Genomic DNA, 14086 nt, shown 5'->3' with positions numbered 1-14086 from the left:
CCTCCCAGGTTCAAGTGATTCTCCTGCCTCAGCCTCCCGAGTAGCTGGGATTACAGGCACGCACCACCATGCCTGGTTAATTTTTGTATTTTTAATAGAGATGGGGTTTTACCATGTCAGCCGGGCTCATCTCAAACTCCTGACCTCAAGTGATCCACCCGCCTTGGCCTCCCGAAGTGTTGGGATTATAGGTGTGAGCCACCGCACCCGGCCACAAGTCTTTCTTTACTACTCATCCAGTGAGTGACTTTACAGCAAAGAAGAACATCCCTCCCACCCTCTCTCTCAGGCCTGGTTATAGGGCCACATCCACCGCCACACGGGACCAGCCTGGGCACCTCCTCTCCAGGGCCTCAGCCCAAGAGGCTGAGTGGGCAGCAGTGCCTCTGGGACCCTCGGGCTGACCTGCCCGGTTTGGTAACAGTGAGGGGAATCTCTTTTTTTTCCCCTTTGCTCACAGAAACAAAGACACACCTTTCTCAAAAATAACTTTTACTATAAGGGGAATGATTAAAAAATTAAAAGTAGAGAAATAGATAGTTTTCCAGAACATGGTTTCTGTAATTCCACCAAGCTCAGCCTCATCATGACTTGGTTGATTTCATTTCCAGAACCTTCCACCCTCAATTTATTTTCTTTGCCTCAGTCAGCCCTGAGAAGAGGGAGAGGGCAAAACCACCCTGAGTGACTCTCCTTGGGGCCTGAGGTTGTAGGGTGGAGGCTGGTGCCAGACCCAGACATGCTGCCACGGCTGCTCCTGGAGTGACCCTCCCTCTGCCCCTCTGTCCCAGGGACCCACACTGGGCTCTGTGAGGCCCTGTACCTGGTCCCTGGAGTAAGGATGGGCTCCGCCAGGCACTGACTACTGAGGCGGTGCAGTAGAGATAAATGGAGTTTGGGAATCTGACAAACTGAGTCCTTCCTGTCTTCCTCTGTTCTCAGCTGAATGATTTTTTTTTTTTTTAAGACAGAGTCTTGCTTTATCACCCAGGCTGGAGTGCAGTGGTGTGATCTCGGCTCACTGCAACCTCTGGTTCCCAGATTCAAGCAGTCCTCCTGCCTCAGCCCCCCGAGTAGCTGGGCTTACAGGCATGCGCCACCACACCCGGCTAATTTTTGTATTTTTAGTAGAGACAGGGTTTCACCGTGTTAGCCAGGCTGGTCTCGAACTTCTGACCTCAGGTGATCCACCCACCTCGGCCTCCCAAAGTGCTGGGATTACAGGTGTGAGGCACCGTGCCCGGCCAGCTGTGTGATCTTGAAAAACTTACCTCCTCTCCTGGAACCTCAGCTTACTCATGTTCAGGAGGGAGTAAGCACCGCCCAGCTTGTTGTCACGGTTAGAGGTGGTGATGTAACATGTCTGGCATCTTCTCAGCTCATTCGTCTTTTGCTCAGACCTTCCCGCGAGGGAATCCCTGTATATCCATGTTCTAATGCTGGATATTTTGAAACGTGTATTTTACACATCCTGGATAAAATAGATGAGGCCCTTTAGGAAAGAAATGGGCGTCAATGCACATTATCAGAGCAGCAAAGGGACGAAGCAGCTGGAGTCCGCCAAGCTGGAGGCTGTGCCTGGCAGCACACACAATGCAGTTGTCAGGGGGAGAGGTGCGTGGAGCTCATTAGACACACTTCTAAATTGGAAAAGGACTGTCCCACATGCAGCATGGGGACTGCCAGAGTCATGAATCGTTATAATTGCACCTTTCCAATTAGTCCAAACCACCAGCAATAAAACTTGATGGTGAAGGACATTTTCATTCCCTCATGGAAAGAAGTGCAAAGAGGGCAAAAAGGAGCAGGGAATGGGTGCTGCGGGAACAAGTAAGGTTAGAAGGCAAATGAAATGAGAGAAAATACCCAGCTTGGTACCTGTAAATAGCAGATGTTCAATACATGGTGGTCACTCTGCTCCCTCCCACCACCTCAGCTGCCTCCACACCGGCCCTCCCCTGCCTGACTCTTTTCTGTCTTCCTGAGGCCTGGTCACCAGCCTGTTTCAAGCAGGTGTCACTTGCCTGGAGCCTTGTCTTGTCCTCCCAAGGAAGCCAGAGAAACAAGTTCTTAGGAGCCCCACCCATCCAGTCACCTTCTCTGCCATTTTGCCTCTTGGGACTACCCTCTAGTTCACTGGCTAATGAGTGCTTCTTCATGCGGGAGTGGTGGGGATCTGCAGGTCCTGAGCCCAGACCTGCAGACCACTCATTATTTTACAGACATTTGTGGAGTACCTACTGTGTGCCAGGCACTGGGACACAGCAGTGAATTAAGCAAAGCTCCTGCCTGAGGGGCTCACATTCTAGTGGAGGGGGACAGGCAACAAATTGCACAAATATGTCAGTGGCACCGGATGTGACAGTGATCAGCAGTGGAGAAAAGCAGAGCCTAGTAGGGGGACAACGAGGGCCTCGCAGAGAGGGCAGTGTGTGAGGAAAGCCCTGAAGGAGGTGAGAGGACGGCCACCTAGGTATTTGGGGAAAGAGCGTCCCAGACAGAAGGAAGAGCAAATGCAGAGACTGGCAGGCGGAAAGCAGCCCCAAATGTCTGCAGACAGTGAGGAATGCAGTGTGTTTTGGGGTGGAGTTGGAGGAGGGCAGGCAATAAGAATGATCTAAGAGATGAATACGGGACCTTAGAGGCCACTGCAGGACTTGGATTTCACCCTGAGTGAGATAGAAGCCACTGCAGGAACCAGCTCTGGCTAATGTGTTAACAGGATTCTTCTGGCTGCAGACCCAACAGACCAAAGGGGGGTGAGGGCAGAAGGCGGTGACCTGGGAGAATGTTGTGATAATCCAGGAGGAGACGGTGGTGCTTGGAGGTGGCAAGGAGGGGTCAGACTCTGAAGGTAGTGACAACAGGACGTACCCACAGGGCGGATGTGGAGTGTAAGAGGATTCGGGGATGACTCCGGGGGTTTTGATCTGAGCAGCTGGAAGAATGAAGTTGTAATCTTGGCTGGGTGTGGAGGCTCACGCCTGTAATCCCAGCACTTTGGGAGGCCGAGGCGGGCGGATCATCTGAGGTCGGGAGTTCGAGACCAACCTGACTAACATGGAGAAACCCCATCTCTACTGAAAATATAAAACTAGCTGGACATGGTGGCGCATGCCTGTAATCCCAGCTACTCGGGAGGCTGAGGCAGGAGAATCACTTGAGTCCGGGAGGCGGAGGTTATGGTGACCTACAAGCATGCCATTGCACTCCAGCCTGAGCAACAAGAGTGAAACTCCGTCTCAAAAAAAAAAAAAAAAAGGTTGTAATCTTACTGAGGTGGGGAGGCTGTGGCTGGAGCAGGTGTCGGGAAGCTTGGAGGCTCAGTTTTGCACTTGTTGAGTTTGACACACAAGTAGGCCTCCAAGGAAGACATTGCACAAACACTAGTCTGGGATTCAGGAGAGGTCTGGACAGAGAGTATAAATCTGGAGTCACTGGCATATAGATGGAATTTCAGCACTTTCCTAGGGTGTCAATGACAGCTGACACTCTTCTCCCCCAACAAGTGCAGCCTCAGACACCAGGCAGGGACCTAGTGAAGGACTGTTGACCAGACAGATGTTCAGATCAATGCACTTTTACATCAAAACCATCTTGCAGTTTCCACAAATGCAACAGACATCGCTGGGTGTGGTGACTCACACCTGTAATCCCGGCACTTTAGGGGCTGAGGCAGGTGGATCACCTGAGGTCAGGAGTTTGAGACCAGCCTGACCAACATGGCAAAACCCTGTCTCCACTAAAAATACACACACACACACAAAATTAACCAGGCAGGGTGGCGCACACCTGTAGTCCCAGCTACTTGGGACGCTGAGGCAGGAGGATCGCTTGAACCGGGGAGGCAGAGGCTGCAGTGAGCTGAGGTTTCCCACTGCTCTGGGTGACAGTAAGACTCCATCTCAAAAAAAATAGCAAAAAATAACTAGACATCATTACTATAAGAAAAGGGGGGTTCTTTACTAACAGTCCCCTACCATCTCTGTCCCAGCCCCACAACAAGAAGAGACCCCTCCAGCCACCAAGCCCCCTCTGGAGCCACGCCTAGGAGAGCTGACAGTGACAGACGTGACCCCCAACTCTGTGGGCCTCTCCTGGACAGTCCCTGAGGGCCAGTTTGACTCCTTCATGGTCCAGTACAAAGACAAGGACGGGCAGCCTCAGGTGGTGCCGGTGGCTGCAGACCAGCAGGAGGTCACAATCTACAACCTGGAGCCTGAGAGAAAATACAAGATGAACATGTATGGACTACATGATGGGCAACGCGTGGGCCCCCTGTCTGTGGTCATCATGACGGGTGAGTAATGGGGGGACTCAGTCCCCATCTCTGGTTATCCAGAGCTCCCCACTCCATGGCCCTTCTCCCAGCCCTGCCTTGGTACCACCGCACCCTCACTGAGAGGCTGGATCCCCTCAGGCCCTGACTCGGTGACCCTGCGAGTCTTTCTGTTCCCTGACCCCTTTACTTCTCCCAGGGCTGGAACCTTCTCAGCCCTCCAGCTCCTTCCCCATCTCCACTCTGCCCCCCGCCTAGGGGAATGTCTTCTTCCCATTTGGCCTAAATCCAGCCACAGACTTTCTCTCCCCTTCTCCAACTGCCCATAGCTATTTCCACCCCTTCTCTTTACAACCCTGCTGTGACTTGGACACAGCTGCCACCTCCCGCTTCTGGCCTTTTTTGTTGAGGCGAAGTGCTGCATATCCTGAGTCCCTTCTCAGGAGTCCTCTGCCACCTGCCTGCACTGCCTTCCATCCTGGCCCACGCGAGTTTTCGTCTCTCCAGGAGGCCGCCCTTGCTCTTGCTCCAGGCTCCTTCCTGCCCCTCATGGTTTCCTGGGCACAGGTTCTCCACAACTTTTGTGCTGTGGCATCTGGTGAAACCCCTACCCCGCCTCAAGGCAATGTTTTTAAATCTGTAAAATAAAATGTATAGGATTACAAAGGAAACAAATTATATTCATAGACAGTTATCAAAATATTTCTTTTTTATTTTTGAGACGGAGTTTCGCTCTTGTCACCCAGGCTGGAGTGCAATGGCGCGATCTCGACTCACTGCAACCTCCACTTCCCGGGTTCAAGCAATTCTCCTGCCTCAGCCTCCAGAGTAACTGGGATTACAGGCACGCACCACCACACCCAGCTAATTTTTTGTATTTTTAGTAGAGACAGGATTTCACCATGTCGGCCAGGCTGGTCTCAAATTCCTGACCTCAGGTGATCCGCCCACCTCGGCATCCCAAAGTGCCACGCCACGCGTGAGCCACTGCACCTGGCCCAAAATATTTCTTAAAAATCCAAATTTATGATTTAGTAATACTTGAACTTATTGACTAGCTCATTAAATAACAGGACTTGGTGATGTGTTTACTAAACTACAAAATTTAGAAGCAGTGATGGATATAAAAGGTATTTTAAAGTTTCTGCAATAACTCTAAGGTGACGTGAAAACATCCGTGGTTTCTATTGGTAACAAAGTCACAATAATTCTACTCTGGTTGGTTTTCTATATTAGTTTTTGAAAGAAATGCTGCATTTCAGTTAGAGGTCTGGAAATAAAGGTGTAACTATTCCCCATCTCAGTTCACAGCCCCCTTGAGGCCCTCAAAACCCAGGGGTTCCCCCTCAGAGATCTCAACCATGTTCTTTGTCTTCCCAAATCCCAGCTCCCCTCCCACCAGCCCCAGCCACGGAGGCCTCCGAGCCTCCCCTGGAGCCACGCCTAGGGGAGCTGACAGTGACGGATGTAACCCCTGACTCTGTGGGCCTCTCGTGGACAGTCCCTGAGGGTGAATTCGACTCCTTTGTGGTTCAGTACAAGGACAGGGACGGGCAGCCGCAGGTGGTGCCTGTGGCTGCAGACCAGCGGGAGGTCACCATCCCTGGCTTGGAACCTTCCCGCAAGTACAAGTTCCTGCTCTTTGGGATCCAGGACGGGAAACGACGCAGCCCAGTCTCTGTGGAGGCAAAGACGGGTGAGAGGGGCCCCCACACAGCTGAGCCTGAGGCCACAGCCTTCCCACCTTTCTCTTCCCTCCCTCTACTGAGTCTTGCCTTTGTCCACCTGCTCTGTCTCATTTGAAAAGCCACATGGTGCTAGTATGGTGACTCACGCCTGTAATCCCAGCACTTTGGGAGGTCGAGGCAGGTGGATCACTTGAGGTCAGGAGTTCGAGACCAGCCTGGCCAACATGGCAAAACCCTGTCTTGACTAAAAAGACAAAAATTAGCTGGGTGTGGTGACGGGCGCTAGTAATTCCAGCTACTCGGGAGTCTGAGACACAAGAATCACTTGAACCCGGGACGTGGAGGCTACAGTGAACCAAGATCGTGCCACTACACTCCAGTCTAGGTGATAGAGCGAGACTCTGTCTCCAAAAAGACCAAGAAAAAAAAAAAAAAAGAAAGAAAAGCCACAAAGCAGATGAGGACCAGGAGACTGGGTCCAGTTCCTGGGTCTGCTCTCCGCTGCTGACTCTGCCTCTCTTCTTGTAATTTCCACTGTTGTTGGATGAGGGAAGCCCCTGCAGGCCTCTTCCTGCAGGGTGGATGTGGGAGCCTGGGGGTGCTGGGAGAAGGGGCGAGGAGAGCCAGGAGCCCTTCCTGCCTTGCGAATCCATCACCTCCTGAGAGTCTTTGCTGTCTCCCCTACGACTCTCACCCAGGTTCTCAACCTCCTAGCTCAGGCCTGTCTGGGCCCATATGTGCCTCCTACAGAGACTGTCCTTCCTTCTCTGCCGTCCTTCTGGAGCCTCAGAAATTGGGAACCAGAGGAGCCCAGCCCAGCTGTGCCCCTTTCCGAGGGTTCAGTCCAGGCCCTCCCCTGCCCCTGGGGGCTCCCTGTTGCCAGAAAACTTGCAATAACAATGTCGTCAGCATCCTCACCGTCCAGGAAGGCAGCAGGCCAGCTCCTTCTCAAGCCCTGGGATGGCTCCTCGGGCAGACACTAGATCCCTTCCCTGCCTGAGCTCCCCAGCTTCATCCCCCTCAACATTCTCACAGGCAGCCCACGCTTCTTTACCAGGTCCCATGGGAGCCTTAGTTCTCCCGGGCCAGCCAGTGAGAATAAGAAAGGGAAAGGAGAAGGAGTGAGAGCTACCTGTGTCATATCATCCTGCCTCCCCCACCTGCTGTCTGCCCCCATCAGGGATCCTGTGCTCCTCGGGGCTGGCCAAATCACTCCTTTCCTCAGGGGCCAGCCAAGTCATGTGCTCCTGGGTAAGAGGAGATAGAGACCCAGTCTGCAAGCAGCTGCACCCTGCTGGGTGCTGGGGAAGCAGTCTGTGAGAGGTGGAAAGAGGCTGGACAGAAAGGGGAGTAAGACGAGGCAGGGAGCTAGGGAATCTCTTTTCCCGGAGGTGACTCAGGACAGGTGACCCTCCCAACTTGGGTCAAGGGGAGAGAGGCGTGGACCAGATGGAGATGGTGGTGAGGATGGGAGGTGATGGAAATATTTTGGGGAAGCACTGAGCATTTGGGCAGTTCTGGGTTTTTCCAGCCCCAGAGGGAGGCAGTCAAGGAGTCGTTCTGGAAAAAATAAACACAAGAACCTTTCCTCTCCATCAGCTGCCCGAGGTGACGCCAGCCCAGGGGCCCCACCTCGCCTTGGGGAGCTGTGGGTGACAGACCCCACCCCAGACTCACTGCACCTCTCCTGGACGGTCCCTGAGGGCCAGTTCGACTCTTTTGTGGTCCAGTTCAAGGACAAAGACGGGCCCCAGGTGGTGCCCGTGGAGGGCCACGAGCGCTCTGTCACCATCGCCCCTCTGGACGCCGGCCGCAAGTACAGATTCCTCCTCTATGGCCTCCTGGGCAAGAAGCGCCATGGCCCCCTCACTGCCGACGGCACCACGGGTGAGGGGCATTCCCTGCAGGTCCCTGCTCTGCTCCCCTCAGGCCAAGCAGCAGATGATCACTTGTGGTGGCTGCCATTACCATTATTTGGCCCCAGCCACTCGGCTCAGATCCAGCTCCCCACGTCCCTGCACAAGCCCCTAGCACAGCCCAGCAGGACTCAACCACGCAAAGCCCTGTCTCCAGACCTCTCGATCCTGCCCTTCGAGGTCACCCAGGCTTCCAGAAACAGCTCAGCCGTTTCCTCTCCGTGTCTCCATCTCAGAGGCCCGGAGTGCTATGGACGATACTGGAACAAAGCGTCCCCCAAAGCCCCGTCTGGGGGAGGAGCTGCAGGTGACCAGCGTGACCCAGAACTCCGTGGGCCTCTCCTGGACAGTCCCTGAGGGCCAATTTGACTCCTTTGTGGTCCAGTACAAGGACAGGGACGGGCAGCCCCAGGTGGTGCCCGTGGAGGGCAGCCTCAGGGAGGTCAGCGTGCCGGGCCTGGACCCCGCCCACAGGTACAAGCTGCTGCTCTATGGCCTGCACAGCGGCAAGCGTGTGGGCCCCATCTCAGCCGTCGCCATAACTGGTGAGTGTGCGGCAGCTGGAACACCTATGCCTCCTTCCCGCCTGGCTCTCCAAGTCTGACTGAGCCATAAGATCTCTGAACTTCCCATTTTATATCATTTCCATTGATCCAGAAAGTTTCCTTGTGCCGCTTTAGAGTCCACTGCCCCAGCCCCAGCCGCCAGCAACCACTGTCTGCTTTCAGTCATTCTGGAGACAGCATTTTGGCTTTCTGTGTAATGGAATCACAATACGCAGTCTCCTGTGTTTCGTTTATTGCACGTAGCACAATGCTTTTGAAATTCACCCACGTGCAGCAAAAGCTGGTCTTTCGATTGTTGATGCTTGCCCTCGCTCCCTCTCCTCCCTCACTTCTCCTGAGAGTCTGGGTGCAGCAACCGACCAGCCATCTGTCTCTACCTGTCTCTGTGAACCAGCCCGCAGGGAAGACACGGAAACTGAGACCACGGCCCCGACCCCTCCAGCGCCTGAGCCCCGCCTCGGGGAGCTGACAGTGAAGGAGGCCACGCCACACACCCTGCATCTCTCCTGGATGGTGACTGAGGGAGAATTTGACTCCTTCGAAATCCAGCACACAGATAGAGAAGGGCAACTCCAAACGGTCCGTACAGGAGGTGACCAGAATGACATCACCCTCTCTGGCCTGGAATCCGACCACAGATACGTGGTGACCCTGTATGGTTTCCGCGATGGGAAGCATGTGGGTCCTGTCCATGTCGAGGCCCTGACAGGTGAGCACTCTGCCCACTGTGCCTCCTTTCAGATGGTGGGAGAGTCCAGAGGAGAGCAGAGTCCCGCAGATACCCTGCCCACCTCAGTCCTCTCTTTCCATGTCTCTGTCCAGTCCCGGAGGAGGAGGAGCCTTCGGAACCTCCCACCGCAACCCCCGAGCCCCCCATCACACCTCACCTGGGGGAGCTGACCGTGACAGACGCCACCCCCGACTCCCTCAGCCTGTCCTGGACAGTTCCTGAGGGCCAGTTTGACCACTTCCTGGTCCAGTACAGGAACGGAGACGGGCGGCCCAAGGCTGTGCGGGTGCCAGGGCATGAGGATGGGGTCACCATCTCGGGCCTGGAGCCAGACCACAAATACAAGATGAACCTGTACGGTTTCCACGGTGGCCAGCGCATGGGCCCTGTGTCTGCAATCGGGGTGACGGGTGAGTGAACAGTGGGAGCCACAGGGTGGGTGCTGTGGGAGGGCCACCCTCTTGCTCTTTGGTGATGACTGGTGGGGAATGTGACAGGGGTCTGGTCAGCACCACAGACTTGCTTGTGGCTGGGGCTGGGGCTCCCCTTGGACCTTCCTGTGAGGTTGACCCCTGGCTCCTCCTGAGCGGAGAGGCGCCGTCGGGAGCTTTGCTGTGCTGGTGGCTGTCCCAGGTCCCCCACAGCTGACCCTGGAACTTGTCATGTGTCAACTGATCAGGACCACCCAGCCCCAAGAATGGGCTTCTCTGAAATGACCTCAGGTCCCCCAGTCATAACCTTGGGTTCTCCCTCCTTTTCCCCAAGTCCCAAGGACATCCCCCAGGGACCCTGCCTCACTCTCTCTGTGTCCTTTTTTCTCAGCTGCAGAGGAAGAGACCCCCAGCCCCACAGAACCCAGCACGGAGGCCCCGGAGCCCCCCGAGGAGCCGCTCCTGGGGGAGCTGACAGTGACAGGATCCTCCCCTGACTCGCTGAGCCTCTCCTGGACCGTCCCCCAGGGCCGCTTCGACTCCTTCACCGTGCAGTACAAGGACAGGGACGGGCGGCCCCAGGTGGTGCGTGTCGGGGGCGAGGAGAGTGAGGTCACCGTGGGGGGCCTGGAGCCCGGGCACAAGTACAAGATGCACCTGTACGGCCTCCACGAGGGGCGGCGTGTGGGCCCGGTGTCCGCTGTGGGCGTCACGGGTGAGTGTGCGCTGCAGAGCCCTCTGGGTTGGGTCTTAGGAAAGTGCAGCCTCCAGCATCTCTTCCACTAGGGACCCAGGATCCCAAGACCTCAAACCTATAATGCACCCTGTTCGCTAAAGCCTCAGGATGGGTGTGATCTGGGGACTGAGAGAGCAAATCCAGGAGAAGTGCCAGCCATGTGGGAGAGGCTCCCGGGGACTGAGGCCTCTCGGGAGGTGATTCACTGGCTGGTTTGTGGCTCTGCTTTTCCTTGGAGCTCTATAGAGAACTCTTTTTGTGGGATTGGAACACATTTTTGAAATACAAATTAATTAAATTAAAAGTATTTGTTAAATAAAATTTCAAATGTGTAAATAGAAAGAATAGTACAAAGACTTCAGGTACCCATCACCCTGCCACCCTCCTTCAATCAAATATCAACTTCTGGCCAGTCTGACTCATCTCTGCCCCACTCATGTACTCCACTAGAATCACTAGAATGTTTTTCTTTCTTTCTTTCTCTCTCTCTCTCTCTCTCTCTCCCCCCCCACCTCTCCCTCTCCCTCTCTCTCCCTCTCTCCCTCTCTCCCTCTCCTTCTTTCTTTCTTTCTTCCTTTCTTTTGACAAGGTCTCACTCTGTCACCCAGGCTGGAGTCTACTGGCACAATGACAATTCACTGCACTGCAGCCTCAACCTCCCGGGCTTAAGGGATCCTCCCACTTCAGCCTCCCAAATAGCTGGGACTACAAGCGCACTCCATCATGCCCAGCTAATTTTTTGTGTTTTTTGTAGAGACAGGGTTTAGCCATGTTGCCCAGGCCAGTCTTGAACTCCTGGGCTCAAGTGATCCTCCCACCTCAGCCAAAGTGATGGGATTCCAGGCGTGAGCCGCCACACCCGGCCTGAATGTTTTCTTTATTAACACCTTCATTGAGATATAATTCATGTGGCATAAAACACACTTGTTTTAAGTGCACAGCTTACTGGTTTTAGTATCTTTACCTACTTGTGCAGCCATCACCACAATCTAATTTTAGAACTTTTCCATCACCCCCAAAAGAAATCTTGGGTCCAGACCCATTCCTATCTCAGCCCTAGTTTATAACCAATCTAATTTTTTCTCTGTAGATTGCTTTTTCAGGACATTTCGTATAAATGGAATCACACAATATGTATCCTTTTGTGTCTGGCTTCTTTCACTGAGCATAATGTTTTTGAGGTTCATCGATGTAGCATGTAGAAGTACTACATTTACTACATTGCTATTGATTGATTGATTGATTTTTTTTTTTTAAGACAAATTCTCACTCTATTGCCAAGGCTACAGTGCAGTGGCATGATCATAGCTCACTGCAGCCCCAAAATCCTGGGCTCAAGCCATCTCAGCCCCCCAAGTAGCTGGGACCACAGGTGCTTGCCACGACACTCAGCTAATTTTTAAAATTTTTTTGTAGAGATGAGGTCTTACAGTGCTACCCAGGCTGATACCAAACTCCTGGCTTCAAGGAATCCTCCTGCCTGGGCCTTACAAAGTGCTGAGATAACAGGCATGAGCCACCTGCTCTCAGTCACTACATTGCTTTTTATTGCCAAACAGTATTGCATTGTATGGTTATACTACTGCAATATTTTAAAATGAACCACAGACACCCTATCCTTTCATCACTAAATATTTAAAGGTATATCTCTTTTTTGAAAAATTATTTTTCAAAAATCCACAATACAGCCAGGTGAGGTGGTTCATGCCTGATCCCAGCACTTTGGGCGGCCAAAGCAGGTGGATCACTTGAGGTAAAGAGTTTGAGACCAGCCTGACCAACATGGTGAAACCCCATCTCTACTAAAAAAGAAAAAAAAAAATACAAAAAAGCAGAGCGTGGTGGCACGTGCCTATAGTCCCAGCTACTTGGGGGGCTTGAGGCACAAGAAATTGCTTGAACCCAGGAGGTGGAGGTTGCAGTGAGCCAAGATCGTGCCACTGCACTCCGGCCTGGGTGACAGAGCGAGACTCTGTGTCAATAAATAAATAAATAAATAATAAAATTCCACAATACAATTAGCATACCTTGATAAATGGACAATCATGCCTTGATATCACGTATCCAGGTAGTGCTGCAGTCTCCTGAGTGTCTCATAACTATTCTTTTCCAATTCGTTGCTGAAATTAGGTCTATAGAAGGAGGATACATTGCAATTGAGAAAACTGAAATGTTAAGTGCGCAGTCAGAGAAGGCCCAGAAGAAGGTGGCTTTTGAAAAAGACTTAAAGGAACGGTGGGGATGAGCCATGAAGATATCTGGGGAAAGAACATTTAGGTGGAGGGAACAGTCACTGCAAAAGTGCTGAGGTAGGAGGCTGCCTGGCATGTTTGAGGGACCATAAGGAAGCCACAAAAGACTGTAACGATCATAATCAGAAATCGATCTTCAGTTAGGCCCAGACTGGGCCCACCTTCTGACCTGAGTTCAAGCAGCTGGGGCCTCAACAGCTCCTTCCAGCAACCGAAAAGATTCTGTTTCTATCTCTTCCCAGCCCCCAAAGAGGAGTCCCCTGATGCTCCTCTTGTGAAGCCGCGCCTAGGGGAGATGACAGTGAGAGACGCCACCCCTGACTCCCTCAGCCTGTCCTGGACAGTCCCCGAGGGCCAGTTTGACCATTTCTTGGTCCAGTACAAGAATGGGGATGGGCAGCCCAAGGCGGTGCGGGTGCCAGGACACGAGGACGGGGTCACTATCTCGGGCCTGGAGCCAGACCACAAGTATAAGATGAACCTGTATGGCTTCCATGGTGGCCAGCGCATGGGCCCTGTGTCTGCTGTTGGTTTAACTGGTGAGTGTGCAGTAGGGCACTGGGCCCTGCCCTGAACTAGACTCAGTTTCCCCTTTATTGTCGGTATCTGGTGGCTTTATTTTCCTTTCCCTGAGCCTCCAAGCTCCTGGGAATGGTTCTGCTGGTGCCTTCACTCCAAGCCTTTGGTATTGCCCCAGGTCTTCTACCCTTTACACATGGGCTTTTTGGGTTCTCAAAGAGGTGGGGGACCAGGAAAATAACACAGACTGAGGTACACCTGGGGTTGACCATAGCCTCAGCCCATTTGAGCTGTGTGACCTCAAGAGAATCACATAACCTGTCTGGGCACGGTGACTCACGCCTGTAATCCCAGCACTTTGGGAGGCTGAAGGGGGCAGATCACCTGAGGTCAGGAGTTTGAGACCAGCCTGGCCAACATCGTGAAACCCCCATCTCTACTAAAAATACAAAAATTAGCTGGGTGTGGTGACACATGCCTGTAGTCCCATCTACTTGGGAGGCTAAGGCAGGAGAATGGCTTGAACCCAGGAGGCAGAGGTTGCAGTGAGCTGAGATCGAGCCACTGCACTCCAGCCTGGGTGACAGAGCGAGACTCTATCTCAAAAAAACAAAACAAACAAACAAAAAACACACACACAACCTCTCTGTACCTCCTTTTCCTCATCTGTAAAGAAGGAATAACCATACCTGTCCTGAAGGATGGGTGGGAGTGTGGTTTGGCTCTCACATTCAACGAGAGATAACTGCAGTCTTTCCCTTCTGAGGAAAGTAGGAAGTTCCTGAAAATCCCTTGGGGCAAATTCTCATAATTATCACTGATTTCCGTGGGAAAAATTGTATGTGTTCTCTAAGCCCCCAGATTAATACCCATTTACTTTTAAAACAACACTGAATCCTGTTAACATGGATACTATTACTTTAATTACAAATATTGGCCATGTGCACAACTTAACAAGGCATTTTCCCT

The 14086-nt window shown here is 52.8% G+C and overlaps 1 protein-coding gene across 1 annotated transcript in view; it reads left to right on the top strand.

Annotated features, from left to right (window-relative positions):
- TNXB (tenascin XB) overlaps window positions 1-14086 on the top strand; it is a 62814-nt gene that overhangs the window by 32263 nt on the left and 16465 nt on the right. Inside the window, exons 12-19 of the mRNA XM_011969443.1 lie at window positions 3995-4300; window positions 5667-5975; window positions 7567-7854; window positions 8120-8428; window positions 8844-9158; window positions 9272-9589; window positions 10002-10325; window positions 12841-13137. Of these exons, the coding sequence (XP_011824833.1) occupies window positions 3995-4300; window positions 5667-5975; window positions 7567-7854; window positions 8120-8428; window positions 8844-9158; window positions 9272-9589; window positions 10002-10325; window positions 12841-13137 (2466 nt within the window). The remainder of the gene's footprint in view (window positions 1-3994; window positions 4301-5666; window positions 5976-7566; window positions 7855-8119; window positions 8429-8843; window positions 9159-9271; window positions 9590-10001; window positions 10326-12840; window positions 13138-14086) is intronic.

Source organism: Mandrillus leucophaeus, unplaced genomic scaffold (genome assembly GCF_000951045.1).
Source record: "Mandrillus leucophaeus isolate KB7577 unplaced genomic scaffold, Mleu.le_1.0 Scaffold890, whole genome shotgun sequence".
NCBI classification, from domain to species: domain Eukaryota; kingdom Metazoa; phylum Chordata; class Mammalia; order Primates; family Cercopithecidae; genus Mandrillus; species Mandrillus leucophaeus.
The sequence above is the reverse complement of the archived record's forward strand: the minus strand, read 5'-3'. Positions and strand labels throughout refer to the sequence as shown.